We start from the raw sequence: 15,848 nt of genomic DNA, 5'->3' as shown, positions 1-15,848 counted from the left end.
GTAAATATTTAAAATGTACTACTACAAATTTAGTTGCTAGCCATTATTACACAAGTCATGCTTTTAATTTTACTAGTTGGTACCATTCTAAGAATTAAAAAATAATAATTTGAATGACTAGTCATATTGGTTATTAAATATTAATGGTTATTGGCTATTAAATTCAATTTAAAAAAATCCTACTTGTAAGATTAAAATGCATGTTGTAACAATTGCTGCTATTAATAATCATTTAAAATCAGTGTCACAATTCTGTAAAATTCAACTACAGAAAATAGCAATAATAATGGAACAAATACAGTTGAAATAAAAATAGAAGTTAGTAATTAAAATACTTATAAAATTAACTTTGCTAGTAAATTGAGGAATCAGTCTTAAAGGGTTTGTTGTAGTAGGGGTCTTTATCACGCCACTGGTATGTGGGGGATGGTGGTGGTCGTTAATGATAGGAAGCATGACTCATTTGTGCGAATCGGTTCTCTCGAAGTTCGTTTTAAAGAACCGATACAGTTGTTCTTTAGGAAATGACGTCATTGCGTGGTCTCTGACACCCTGGCAAACATTTGCTCTAAAACGTTCTAGTAAAGTCAAAATTATGTAGGCACATGTTTCTGTATTAGTTTTTTGTTAAAGTTTTTTTAATAAGTTTAATTATAATTTGATGTATCCAAGTTCAGTTTGTTGCAGCCATGATTTAGCTCATAACTATTCATTTAGAAATTGCTATTTATAAAAAAGTAATTTTTGTTAAAACTGTCATAACGAATTTTTTACACATTTTTCTAGAACGATTTATTCGTAACATTTCTGATATTTGGCTACTCCTAAATATTTTGTTCTATGAAGCAGTGAATCCGATTCAGTGAAAAGATCCGACTCGAACGAATCGCTAGTGGTCATAGTGGGGCGAGTACACTCTTTTCAAGTAAAAAAAAAACTGCCCGTGCCCTGTAGAATGCGTGGATATATTCGTACATTTAGTCTGTGCATAGTTATCGCTCTTCTATCGTTACTATTTTTGTTCAGTAAACATGATGCAGAGAGTTTTTTAAAGCAAGTTAGGGCGCCGCTGGAACCGTCTGTCGCAAAGAACTTAAATGGAGTAAAATCAAAACAAGGACCCATTGCGACCAGATCACACAGACTCGGGTAATCAGATTGGTTTCGTTCATTTTATTTAGATAATGTATGTTTAACCGGCGGAATTCGCGTAAATAACAATTCAAATGTGTGTTTGTCTTTTTTCAAAATAATGTTTGAACTCAATTTTGGAAAGTTACACTGAACATACTATCCCAAAAATCAAAATGTGACATTCAGTTTGCGTTTATGCCGTTTCATCTGGATTCTTTTCTTACATACGAGGCCAGAAATACAGGAAACGTCCACTACTGAAATCCAGTAGTACCCCACACATGACATGACAACAGCCCGTGTAATTCCACACTGACTTGAGACAAGCTGTTGACACCTAACGTTACCTGTACTGGTTCATTGTCAAGAGAGAGTGCTGACATGTCGAGAGCATCGAGATGTTGATGGGCATTGATGCAACAGATAACGAACAGCCAAATCACGCCCCTCTCACGCACACCTGTTTTTCAGGTGATAGACTGAGCTTACAGGCAAATGGGTCATGAATTTGTGTAATTAATTTCACCTAATTCTGAACAATACTGTACCCTCCATTTAACTAATAAATAAAGAATGAATCAATGCTATGTAACATACAGTTGCATTATTGGTATTCCACGAATAGCCTATAGGACATTATTGTACTTGTAAAAAATACTAGAAATCCCATGTTTTCTTTTTTGTTGTAAGACCTATTAGATGTGTTTAATAAACTATTATAACAACAAATAGTTTTAAATACGAAATATATATTTATCATATTATATTTTAATTTTTAAAATAATGTGTCTAAATAAACATCTAAATTAAACAATGTTAGTTGCCAAAAATGTTTAATTAGAAAATGATTGCAAATTATTAGGAAATAAAAACAGCTCATTTAAAATTTAGTTAAGCACCATTAAGCAGCTCCTTTCTCTGACCGTTTGTGGTCTTGTTTACTCATCCATCCCTTTATCAGACCATCTGTTTATTTTCCTTTGTTGTGAGACCAATTGAATACGTTTAATTAACTATTATAACAAAGTTAGTTTTAAACATCAAGTATATTTTTTCATTTTTGAAAACATTTTGTCCATTTGATTTATTTAATGTTTGTTGCAAAAAAAAGCTGAATTAGAAATTTATTGTAAATTGTTAGGAAATAAAAAAAGCTCATTTAAAATTTAATTTCTGTAATTTTCTGAACATTGAGCATCTCTGTTCTCTGACCATTTGTTGGAAAATAAGTTATGTTCTTGTTTATTCACTCATCCATCCTTTAATCAGCCTATCTATGGTTTTAATCTTTGTCGTGAGACCTATTAAAAACATTTAATAAACTATTATAGTTATTTTTAAACATAAAATATCACATTATCATTTTTTTCATGTCTATTTAATTGAATGTTTATTGCAACGACAAAAAAAGAAATTAGAAAATGATTGCATGTTATTAGAAAATACAAGCAACTGTTTAAAATTTTGTTTCCAACCATTTCTAAATGACAAGAACCTCTTTTCACAGACCTTTAGTTAGAAAAGAAGTTGCGATCTTGTTTATTTATTCATCCATACTTCTATCAGCCCATCTATAGGGTTGAGTATAAAGCTCACTGACTGTCCTTTCTTTAGAGATGTTGCACACAAGGTGACTTCACCTGGACAGCGAGAGACGTTGATGCAGCTGGCTGTGGTGGCTTGTGGAGAGAGACACGGGGAAGCTGTCAACATGCTGAAGTCCACAGCCATGCTCAGCAGTCGAGACTTGAGATTTCACATCTTTGCAGAAGAGCAGTTACACACCAACATAAAAGCAGCGGTTAGTATGAGCCAATAATCATTTCTGACATATATGCATGCACATCTATATTGTTGCACAACAACGGGCACATCTCATCAGTGTTAAAGGGGATATGAGTCATTTTAAGGGAACATTTTCCCCCTGTATATCCCAAGAGTGCAAACTCTATGCACTTTAATCTGCTAGAGAACCATTGAGAAACTGTTGAGATAAAAGATTTACCCCATCTTCCTCTTGCACAGCTGGATTCCTGGCCAGCTTTCATCCGAGTGAAATTCAGCTATGTTATTCACCCCATTTCATTTCCCCATGAGAACCATGAAGAGTGGAGTCAGCTTTTCAAGCCATGTGCATCGCAGAGACTCTTCTTACCGGTGAGAATTACTGCAGTCTTGGTTATTGAAACAGCATGTTTAGTTTAAAATATTTTAAGCAAAAGCTGATTTTTTCAATTTTTTTTTCATTTATGATAATTTAAAGGTACACTATGTAACTTTTGACCCTCTAGCGGTTAAAAAATAAAACTGCATGCATTTTGCATAAGAACGTTGTTTTGGTTGTGCTTTAGATCTGCGTGACTGTGCGGATGAATATGGTTATCCTACTTCTCATAAAACATTCACTTCCAGGCATAAAAGACCAGTTTAGATGGAAAGGATCTCAAGCTGACTAGCTGAAGACATTAGACGCAGTACTTCCTTGAAAATACATTTCAGCACAGTGATACAACCATAATGTAATGACCCCTCACAATACAGTATAATAATGCTTTACAATGAACTGTTACAGAGCTATATGGCAATTTATCTGTTCGATAAAATACATTACTCACCTGTTGAGTAATAAAAATGACATCTCCGCGTCACTTTTACAACATTTCCAATCCCTCAGTTCTCGCCATCTCCGAAAAGCTAGGCCGATTTTGATTCTTGTTTCATTACGAGCACTGTCACATTATCTTTTTTTCCAGCAGGCTCTCCACTGTTCTGCGTTTTTTTTAAAACGGGTGATTCCTGGAGATTTAGCTTTTAGATTCCTGGAGATTTAGCTTTTAGATTCCTGGAGATTTAGCTTTTAGATTCCTGGAGATTTAGCTTTTAGATTCCTGGAGATTTAGCTGATCCATGTCTCGCTCGTTGTGACAACTAACCTATATCACTCCCACACCACTCGCATCAAAGTAGCCTGAGCAAATTTTCTCTATTTATAGACGAGACACACAGGCAAGTGACGCATGTACGCAATTTCCCATGAAAACCATCCCAACAGTCTAAATTATAAACACTTATAATAGGCTTACCATAGTGAATCAGGGTAAGACAAAAACAAGTTTGGAAAAAGGATTGATAATTTTTTGACTCTATTCTATTAAATACTATTTAAATTTTGTTAATGTTGAACAAAAAAAGTTACATAGTGTACCTTTAAAATGACAGTGACTACACCTAACAATGCTGTGCTCCTTTCCTTCTATAAGAAAAAAAATCATAAAATATGCATTCATCTTTTCTAAAGTGGTGGACTCTTTTTTTTTCTTTCTGAGAACAGATAATTTCTTTTTGAACTCAAAAACATTGCAGTTTGACAAACTATTTGCAATTTCTTTCTATTCTCTACAGATGATTCTGAGGGAGGTGGACTCCTTACTCTATGTGGACACCGATGTCCTCTTCCTGCAGCCTGTAGAGCTGATCTGGGACATGTTGATGCTCTTTAACTCCACTCAGTTAGTAGCTATGGCACCAGAGCACGAGGAGCCACGGATTGCCTGGTACAGTCGCTTCTCCCGGCATCCGTATTATGGAAGAACTGGCATCAACTCTGGTGTCATGCTGATGAATATGACCCGGATGCGAAGGACACATTTCAAGGTGAGATAAGAGGGCCGGATCCTGAAGTCAGCTATTCCTATTCATCTCAATAGCAGGAACACATGCAGAACTTCATGACCTGGATGCCGCCATCTTTGCTTCATAGGCAAACCAATCATGTGAGCTGTAAATGTCATGTGACATTCTATATTACTACCGGTATATTAAAACTCCTGGCAGCAAACAGGGGGGGGGGGGATATTTACAATATAATTCAAAATGATATAATAATTAATATAACAATATACAAATACAGATAAAATAATACAAATCAATATAAAGATATGTATTTTAAGTTTGGGGTCGGTAAGCTATTTATAAATATTTTTGAAAGAATTCTCTTGTGCTCACCCAGGCTGCATTTATTTGATAATTTTGTTTGTTTGTTGTAAAAACAGGAATATTGTGAAATTTTTTCGCAATTTAGTAACAGTTTCTTTTTTAATATATTTTAAAATATAATTTATTCATGTGATGGCAAAGCTGAATTTTTAGCATCACTACTCCCGTCTTCAGTGTCACATGATCATTCAGAAATCAGAAATCATTCTAATATGATGTTTTGGTGCTCAAGAAACATTTCATTTTATTATCAGTGTTGAAAACATTTGTACTGCTTAATATTTTAGTGAAAACCATGATACATTCTTTTCAGGACAATGAATAGAAAGTTCATCAAAAGAACAGTTTTTTTTTTTTTTTTTTTTTTTTACGTTTTTTTGTAACTTGCACTGACATCTCTTAAAATATGTCAGTGCCATTGTTTTGTCTCAAGATGCACACCAGTAATGATTTCTTCTAAGGCATGTTTATTAAAGCTACTTAAATGTCCTAAATAAACTAAGGTCTAATCCTGGCTTAATCTAAGCCCTGTCTATGAAACCGGGCCTTAAAGGGATAGTTCACTAGCCTGGGAAAACCCAGACAACTTCCGGCAAATTTAGATTTGCTCTGAAAGTTAGTCTGGCAAAGAGCTCATTCAAGCCCATTTCCAATCCGTCGAAATCGAGGCACCAATCAGAAACGTTGGGGCGGGCTTTACACGATGACGACAGTGCTGGGATTTTGAAGCAGATTTTGTAGCCTACATTACAAAGATGGATGCCGCCGTCGAACATCACTCGTTCGAATCAGCTATCGCGTCTGTTTTAAGCGATTTGAACGTTTCCTTTTTGTTAAAAACCGAGCAAAAGAACAACACTCGGAGATGTTTCACCGCCGCTCTGCATACGTCATCTCCTTCATCGCTCTGATTGGTTTTAGTCTATCCGCGACATCCGTTGGTGACGCCCCTCTGGAAATGATTCGTCTATGACGCTTTGCCAGACCATAACTCAGTTACAACTGAGAATGGTCTGGTTTTAACCAGGCTAATAGTTCACCCAAAAATGAAAATTTTGTCATTACTTAAACTCATACAGGTTTGGAACAAGTTGAGGGTCTTTCTTTTGTTGAACACAAAATAAGATATTTTAAAGAATGCTGGTAATCAAAACAGTCCACGTTCTAATCATTTCTTATCAAGACTTCCATAGTAGGAAAAAAAAAAATACTATGGAAGTCATGGCTACCGTCAACTCTTTGGTTACCAACCTTCTTTAAAATATCTTTTGTGCTCAGCAGAAGAAATTCATACATGAGGGTGAGTAAATGGTGATAGAATATTCAGTTTTGGGTAAACTATCCCTTTTAGTTTTTATATATACACATGTATATATATATATATATATATATACACTGTATATATATATATATATATAATGTTGTAATTCCATTTTAGTCCAGAAGAGGACGCCAAATGTCTATTTTTTACCTTGGCTTTTAGATGGAGATACTTAACTCTTTTTTTTTTTTTTACTCTTTATGGACAGAATGACATGACCTCTGTTGGTCTGCACTGGGACGAGCTTCTCATGCCTTTATTGCAGAAATACAAGCTTAACATTACCTGGGGTGATCAAGACCTGATTAATATCATCTTCCATTACAATCCAGGTAAGCCTATCTGGATTTCCTCTATTTCTTGTCTCTTTATTACCTTTCAAGTCTCTGTAACAGATGTGTGTTCACCCAGAGATGGTATTTACCTTCCCCTGCCACTGGAACTATCGTCCTGACCATTGTATCTACGGCAGCAACTGCATCCCGGCTGAAGAAGAAGGTGTTGTCATTTTGCACGGCAACAGAGGAGTGTTTCACAGCGACAAACAGCCTGCCTTCAAGGCTGTGTATGATGCTTTCAAACATGTGAGTTACTCTGCATTATTTTAGAGGAGTTTAACACTAACGGAAGAATGGAAGTTTCTAGACCTTTTGTTGAGTTCCAACCAATGTGTCTTTCCAAAGCTAATGAATCACTCTTTACTTTTTCTGGCAGTACACATTTGGAGAGGATCTCGTAAAATCCTTCTTGTTGCCGCTGGAAGTGGCGCTGAATGGAACCACACACACATACTGTGGGAAAGTTAGTCATTGCTTTACCAGAGGACTTGGAAAGTCTGTAAAGAGGATCCAGAGAAGGACTCTACCTGGTGGCTGAGATGTGTTACTGTCACTGTTGCTGAATAACGACAGAAATGTATTCTGGGAGACTGGATAAGAACGTCATTGCCTTTCCAGTCGTATTGCCTTAACATTCTGTGCAATGTTAGTGGTGAACGTTCAGGTCGAAACCTTGGAGCTGATGTAGGACGTGCTAAATGATGAAATGCGCATTTAAACCTATACCTTTCAAATTGCCATTATCATTTCACTTTTGTATCCTGGTTAAAGGGACAGTCAACAAAAAAGGGAGATTGACATCATTTATTGACCTAAATGTCCTTCCAAACTTCCTTTCCAGGAACAAATAAGGCGAGTTGATGTTCCTCACACTCCATGACTTCTGAAGACTTTACAGACAAAAACTCATTACTTTTATGGTTGCTTTTTAGTACTTTTGGATGTACTGTTCCTTTAAGAGTGTTATTGAATGTAATAAAAGATGTAATAGCATTAATTGGAAAATACTTGAAAATGTAAATATTCATTTTACATAATGTTCATATGAAATAAAACTATATATGTCATTAATCAGATTTAGACTTTTTGACTATCAATATCATTCTCCACTGAATAATTACATCAGTAAGGATATATATTTTTAAATATATGCTGAAGTGGACAGTTCATAAGATTTTGCATTTAAAACGTGATGTATTTCTGAGGGAAAGCATATTCATGAAAATTAAAAGTTTAGGGGGAAAAAATCGACTGGGTTAATGAAGGGCACCTGCTTTCTAAACTTTCAGTGATGAAAAATAAATACATTTGCCAGTTAATTATCCACTTATTTCATATGGAGACTAAATATAATATACTATCAAAATTGTAATTGTTTTGAATTTTTTCTTTAAATACAACTTTCCTCCACCAGGGTGCAGCATTGATTCAGGTTTTTACAAACGCAGATAGTGTCTTGGAATGATTACAGACAGTGGCTTTGTTCTGTGATAAGATCACACAGCAGTAAATACTGAACAACTTCCTAACAATAACCTTGTAACAGCTTGATACAGACTTTTTCAAGTGAACATTTGAGGGAATTTAAAAACACACCTCAAGATAAATTCTTGGAGTATAAGAAAGGAGGAAATAACCCCGGGAAAATCTATAATGGGATCATGGATTAAAATATCATTACTTGGCAAACCTTAAAGCAGTAGATGTTAATGAGACAGGAAGACCTGATTCATTTCTAATCCAGAAGTAGTCCCGCATAAAGACCATTTGAAGTATCAGCAACCTGTGCTTGAAGGTCGAGGTGACTTCACAGCCTAACAGGACACAATGAGACATAGTTACATCTCATGGATCAATGTAGCAGCAAATAAACCATGTCTGGACCACCTGAGGCACAAGAGCTGATTTACAAGGATGTTCAGGTCAAAGGCTAGACTTGATACAGCAATAATGAGGGTATGTCGGTGGTCTTCCTCTTGTACAGTATATGACAACCTGGAAGATGGTATACTATGAGTCTATTTTCCAATATTTAAAGGAGAAAAATAGTGAGGATTAATCTGCATCAAGTTTCATCAATTCACCTCTTGCATGAAAATAAACAATATTTACAGGCCTCGCTGGGAAATAAAGTTTGGAGATTTTTAAAAGGAAAACATTTGCCTTAAATACCAGTATTCATTCATTTAGATTTTTACTTCTTCATTTATTAATTTTTATACTTAACCTTTTTTTTATATATATAAAAATTGATTTATCTTGATGTTAATTTCAACATTTACTAATAAATATTTTTAAGTTGTATGTTTTAATATTGTTTAATGGACCTGAGCTAACTTGAACTAACAATGAACTGCTGTATATATCAACTAACGTTAACAAAGATAAAAAATATTGTAATACTTGTGTTGCCCATTGATAGTTAATGTTAGTTAATGCACTAACCAACTTTAACTAATAGGACCTTATTGTAAAGTGTTATCACATATACATACATATACATATATAATGTAAAAAAAAGGCATTAAAACACTCAAAACAATGAGTGAAATAATTTACAACATTTTAAAGTTTAGTTTAATTGTGATAGTGAAATGAACATGATTTCCATGTTTAAAAATTATGTTAATATATTGAGTTATTACAAATGATGCAACCCAGTTCATTTATTAAGTCTAAACGTCCTTTTATTTTATTTATAAAACTCCATTTATTGGTGTCTCCTATCAGTGTGGCATTATACCATTTTCATGTTCACTCTTAATCGCTTCAGTTCAGGGACAGGAGAGGCGTAGAGGCTAAAAAAAAAATCTGTTGGTCTATTGTCTATTGCCTCATCTGTGTGTCCTCCATCAAACACTGCCTGTCTGAACCAGCCCCTCGTTTACAATGGATCCTCGATCTTTTCTTTCCATCGTTTCTCCCTTGGACAATATTTACCTCAAGAGGCAACAAATATATGTTTTTTTTCTGCTCAACAGAAAAGCAGCCTGTGGTTTGGTGAAAGAGACCTTATCTCTCGCTCCTATTTCCCCCCAGTGAGTTTTTCATTTAGGTAATTACAGCCATGTGAAAGGAGACTCTGCAGAGAGCCCCGCTGCTTTGTGGGAGCGCCTGTCCCAGACGCCAATTACCTGGCACGCGAACCATCTCCATTGTGTGGCCGCTCAGAGGGGTCCAAGTCTGCAGGAAGTGCAAACCCAGCCAATTCGGCATCTAATCAATGGGCAAGCGGTGTCTGGGAAACAGGTACAGAGAAAGAGAAATGAATGAGCAGGTTGCTTTTCTCACTTGCTTATGCATTTGTATTTATATTGGAAGGCAGAGTCACAGTGAAGCTTGGAAACACATTTCATGACTGATATCAACATTATGCTATGAATTTATCAATTTTTTTTGCTATGGGCTAAACATTTTGTTGGTGTTAAATAAATAGCTTAATGAAATTAAAACATTTACTCACCCTAAAGTCATTCCAAACCTGTATGAATCCTTCTTCCTGAAAAATTTTAGAGCTTATCTTGTAAAATATATATATTCTTTGTAAAAATGTCCATGGAGTTTTTATTAATTAACATGACTTTAACAAGTCTATGTTCATATATTTATTAATTTCTATATTTCTAAATAAATCACACTTTTAAAGTTAGGCTACATCCGTTGTTGAAGGGGTGATCAGTTGTTGTTGTTGTTTTTTTTAAATGATTGTTTCGTCTTATTTTAAATCATTCTAGGTCATCTTGAGGTGTGAAGCCTTTTTGAAAGTTTGCTGTGGCCCCTTGGTTGAGAACTAAAATATCAAATTTCTGATGTGCCAAAGTGTTAATGTAAATGGAAACAAGATCAAATAAAAGACAAGACCAATAAATCTGCATCTCTTACAGTGGAAAACAACCTTAAACAAACCGAAAAATACAAGAAATACGATTAAGCGGTTTCCTCTCAAAAAATGTCAGTATTCATCACCCTGCTACTGAATTAATGTATGTGATTATAGTGACCTGAATAAAGATCTTCTCTCTTACTGTATCTGGAGCAAGAGACGCCTTCTGTCTCCCAAGTGAGCCAATTTACGCTGGAGTCCACTTCATTGTGTGCCGTATCGATTCAGTCTGAACTCTTTTTCCTGATAAAGAAAGCCAATGAGCTGGATGCAGATGTCTGCGGGGTGAGATGGCAAGGAAATCTCATTCAGGAAATGAAAGCGAAACTCAACCTGTGGGCTTCAAAGTGGCAAAACATGTCAGTCAGTTCAAAGCATTTTTTAGGTGGATGTCAATGAAGAGAAGCATGTGTGTGATTACAGTCTGCAACAAACCCACCATCATGTATATGTTACACTAATGGGAATTATTTTTTGTTGAAAAAAAAAAGGAGGACCATTCCTTTAGGATACTATAGTCATGGGTGCTGTGGCTGGTACATGAGCAGAGGAAAATAACAAGGACATCTTCAGGGAGACAGATTCACTTTGATCCGAGTTAGAGCTGAGAGACACTGGGTCTGACAGGTTATATAACTTTCGCTTTTGTGGCTTAGTTCGTGACTGACTGCATGTTGGGGCTGGGAGAATGGAAGAAGAAAAGGGAGGAAAATCCTATTCAAGATTAGAAGTCAAATATTTAATTCAAAATAAACATGTAAATGGGTAATGAACGGATACAAATTTGATGTTTATGTCCTTGTTAAGTTAAAGTAAATCAAAAAGGATATTTTTTTGGTATTTTTGATTTACATTGAGTATAATACTCTCAGAAAAATGGTACCCAAGCTGTCCCTGGGGCAGTACCCTTTCAGAAGTACATTTTTGTACCTTATTTACCCCTAAAGGATGCATATTAGTACCGATATGTATAATTACCTGAAATGCAGTACCTAAATGGTGCAAATTAGTACCTTATTGTTGTGTGTTGCCAAAGTGACAGCTGTTGTATCATTTTTCTGAGAGGGAATATCACACCGCAGGTCCCTGCTTTCACTTTCCCAAACATTAAACTACCAAATGGTTTTCAAACCATTAAACCTTGAATGCACTTTGGTAAAAGCAACATCATTTAAACTTGGTAAAGCGAATGGTGTTATGAACACAAAGTCTAATCATGTCTGATTTCAGCTGTGGATCCATGTGAGCGATGGGGAGGTTACGAAAGTGCTGTGCTTGCCAAAACGGTGAGCATTTGTGTGATTCATAGGATCATTTAAAAAAAAGAAAAAAAGAAATAACACTGCAAAATGTACACATGCTCTCAGAGACTCGGACCCTTTCCATCTTCACGTTAGGCAAAGGTAATTAAACTGTCACGTTTGCATTGCAAAAAATGCAGGAGTCACCACATTCCCCTAACGTCGAGGAATATCTGTCACTTGTGGATGACTTCTAAATGGTCCATTTCCTTATCTGAACCTTTGATTTGTGCGAACACCCGTGTCAATAAAGCCCTCCTCCACATCGCCTCTGATGTTGTCTCAAAATGAACATCTCCAATTAGACACGAGCAATCATTCATTTGATGGCTTACCGTTTACGTTCATTGTCGCAATATGTGTGAACGTGTGTGAGATAATTCATTGTACCTTGAGGGAAATCTAACTCTTGATCACTGCATGAGAATAATTACGCCTCCTTTGTGTTTATGCTGATAAACTCATCATAATTTGGCACTGGCAACTACAGCTTCATCAAATTTTAGACAAGACAGATTAAAAATAGATAAAACCACAACCTGAATCATAAAAAAAAAGAAGGTACGCACAAAGAATGATGAATTGTCATTCAAAACGCTTGAGTTAGCAGTTAGCGCTAGCTTAGCTTTGTATTTAGATCTTTTTTTCCTCAATGCGATTGACTCAAGCACACAAACAATAACATGAGACTTTGAGGGGCTTTCTGTGTTCGTTTGTGCCGGGATACGAATTCTGAAAGGCCTGTGTAGGCCTTTGTTTCCGTACTACGCGCTACTATGCCGTCTCCTCTCTCATTAAATTATACATGAATAGGAAACAATTGAGCCATAATTGATAGGCCTCTCCGTTCATTCTCCTCACAGACACTCTTTATCAGCCACGTAGTGACAAAAATCACAAAGGCTGTCTTCTCCGTCACCTTTTCAGTTCATCCAGACTTGGACTGGTACCATTGTTCTGGCCTGGGCCTGATAAGGCACTGATAATGTTAACCGGTTATCACATTTGCAGAAAAGAGGGCAAAATAAAAGACCCAAGACAGCCGGCGAATTAGCGACTTTGATGAATCGTCGGTTTGAACACGAGAGATTAGCATACTGATTGGACTGATTATTTGTAATTGCGGTTGGAAGTGAAAGCGGGCCGCTCCGGATCGTGCTGGTTTCTGTTCCAACCAGCTGAAATCACGGGCTTTGTAATGATGTTGAATTAATCTTTCTTATCCTCCATGCCGGGTTCATATTATTGCAAACCAGGGTTTTGTTTGAAAAATTGAATTGTGAAACGGCAACAGACTTTTTTTTTTTGAGTAGGCTACACACTTCACAGGCTTTTGCGAGGTGGACACATGGCAGAGTCTTAAGGGGCGGACGAGATGCACGATAGGGGAAATCTACATGACTTTGTGCAAGTGCTTTCACCTGAGGTAGAGCAAGTGCCCTTCAAAGCCATCTGTTAGCATTTGCAGCAGCTAATTAATTTGTCCTTCACCGGATGTGTCAGTACAGCCAGGAGAATACAGATCCAGACAGATGCTGAACACTAGACAGTCCTGACGCTCGGGAGATTCTATGCACCGTCTAGAGGATATCGAGACACAGAGCAAGATTAATCAATCATGATAGTGCATGAAGTTGTTTTGACGAAAGAGACACTCAGGCTGAGGTAAAGCTGGGCCTTCAGCATTGGGTACATTTGCATAATATTACATTTCTTACGCAGCAATCATTTCTTTGTAAGTTCAAGATGATTGATGTTTGGTATTGATGCCCCCATCATCTCAGATACCACTAGAGAATCTGGCCAAGAACATTATCATATATTACTTTCTGTAAACAAACTCTGCCTGCAGTACAAACCAGTGTAGATTGCTTCCCAGAACCCATTTATAGACCCTTCCATCTCCAGTTCTTCAAAAAGACCACGGCAGATATACTAGAGACAATGGAAAGAGGAAAAATAATGTCTGCTGTTCAACACTGCAAGTTGTCGGAAGAGTTGGAAGAGTAAAAAGAACACTCAGGTCTAGCTCACTGGAGTCAAAGCATAATTCTGTTTTGGTGGAATATCATCACATTCAGAATAAGAAACATATGGTTCACAAGACCCCTACAAGTCGCTTCCCAATATTTATGCAAACGCTCAAACATACGCTAGTTCTCAATCTCTGTATCTAGGTCTTGCTATATTTGCCCAGTTTTGCTTTCCACAGCACTTTTTCTGAATAATTACTCCCTTTCGAGTCATGAGCAATACTCTCAGCAAGCTCACTGGTTCTTAGAAAGAAACACTCAGTGTATTGAGGTCAAAGAAAGCCTGGAGATTAGATCTATGCAGATACATGATTACATTTTGAATGTATAATAGCTGAAACGAGACTTACACAAATGGATAAAAAGTGTGGAAGAATTCAAGGACCTTCAATACATCCCCAGGCCTGGAATTGGTTTGAGTGAACAGCTGTTCTCAAAAGACATTTACTCTAATGAACGGCACATCATCATTATTGCAGTGCACTACAGGCTGTTGTTGCATGTAGGCATTTAAAGTGAGAAAAAAAACCTTTTCTAATTTACTCTAATAGGAAGTAAAAATGTTGAATACAATAACAGTCTACACCTCAACCATTAGTTCAACCAGTTTAAAAAGGCACCTTCTTTTATTTCTGACAGCCTGTGGTCATGAAACATAAAAATTATTATGACGTTAAACAATCCCTGCTTACATGCTTTTAATGCATTATCTAATAATAAAATGAGCAACGGAATAGTCATCATCTTGCCTTAAGCCATGAACCAACGTCTTGCTGGAACAAAATGCAGTTATCAATTATGAGGCTCATTTACCAGTATGACTAGCATTATCAGATTCTCATTTGATAAGGAACAAATTATACGGCACATAGAAACACAGTCATTCTATAAGCTAGATAAAGAGATGAACAGTTTATAAAAGATAGGTGTAATTGTGGAAAAATACCTGTTTATCATAGGTTGTCAAATGGTAGGGGATTGTAGCATGATCCACTAAAACAACCATGAGAACTTCCCTATATACAAACTATATGTATGATGGAAGGTCTGCCGCCCCTCAAATATTTTTTAAAAAAATCTATTTATAGTCCCATGATGGAGCAGGTGGCCACCATAGGTGCAAAAACACACATGAGTCTTAGTGTGCCCTAAATCCTTCTCTTTTCACTGGGTTTTGCTCTTTTTTTTTTAAATCAAATGAAGCTTGGCCTTTTCTCAGAACCAACTTCCCTTTTTGCAGCCATTTTTGCAATTATAACCAACAAGGTCAAGTACCACATGTGTAGCTTATTACATGAACTATGTCTATGAATAGAGCACTCTGGGAAATGAAGTGTTCTTCCATTATGACCCATAAAATAAAAGGTAATTTATATAAAGAAATACATAGGCTATAGATTAATTAAAAAATTTTGTAGAAGAAATTTCAAACATTTATTCGTATTCAAATCATCACATATGTCTGGAAATACCCCATGTGTGTATGATAACATTATTCATCGCGTGATAACATTAAAAAATACAAATAGAAACTACATTTAACCCTTAAATGTATACCTCGGATCTTTAGCGTTCCAGGACATCATTCACTACCCTTCTCCTCATTAATTATTTTAAGTTAGACATCAACCTTCTTAGTATTCCTCAATCAATTCATTATAAATAATATAACAAAAAAAATCAAATATTAAAAAATGCCTGTTTTCCCATTCATTTTTTTAAAAATTACACACACAGCGCTAATGACCCGAAGTGTGTAACAGTGTAAGTATACTTTTTATGATCAGTTGAATCTTTGATGACTGAATACATGCAGTTCACCTTTATTCCACAAGGTGGTAA

General features: G+C 36.0%; 1 protein-coding gene and 1 long non-coding RNA gene across 2 annotated transcripts; one reads left to right on the top strand and one right to left on the bottom strand.

Moving 5' to 3' along the window:
- The first annotated feature begins 939 nt into the window (after positions 1 to 939).
- gxylt1b (glucoside xylosyltransferase 1b) lies at positions 940 to 7,407 on the top strand. Its single transcript, XM_056244445.1, has 7 exons — positions 940 to 1,149; positions 2,749 to 2,935; positions 3,160 to 3,291; positions 4,537 to 4,788; positions 6,660 to 6,783; positions 6,863 to 7,035; positions 7,166 to 7,407. The coding sequence occupies exons 1-7, from the start codon at positions 956 to 958 to the stop codon at positions 7,325 to 7,327; spliced, it is 1,224 nt and encodes a 407-aa protein (XP_056100420.1). The 5' UTR covers positions 940 to 955; the 3' UTR covers positions 7,328 to 7,407.
- A 2,110-nt stretch (positions 7,408 to 9,517) lies between these two features.
- Positions 9,518 to 11,014, bottom strand: LOC130078788 (uncharacterized). Its single transcript, XR_008805971.1, has 3 exons — positions 10,815 to 11,014; positions 9,924 to 10,027; positions 9,518 to 9,587 (listed from the first exon to the last, which is right to left on the bottom strand). It is a non-coding gene; the product is annotated as an uncharacterized LOC130078788 (long non-coding RNA).
- Between the last annotated feature and the right edge of the window lie 4,834 nt (positions 11,015 to 15,848).

Source organism: Rhinichthys klamathensis, unplaced genomic scaffold, assembly GCF_029890125.1.
Source record: "Rhinichthys klamathensis goyatoka isolate OS25496 unplaced genomic scaffold, OSU_Roscu_1.1 h1tg000976l_1, whole genome shotgun sequence".
NCBI classification, from domain to species: Eukaryota; Metazoa; Chordata; class Actinopteri; order Cypriniformes; family Leuciscidae; genus Rhinichthys; species Rhinichthys klamathensis.
This window is presented reverse-complemented; position numbering and strand designations above follow the sequence as displayed.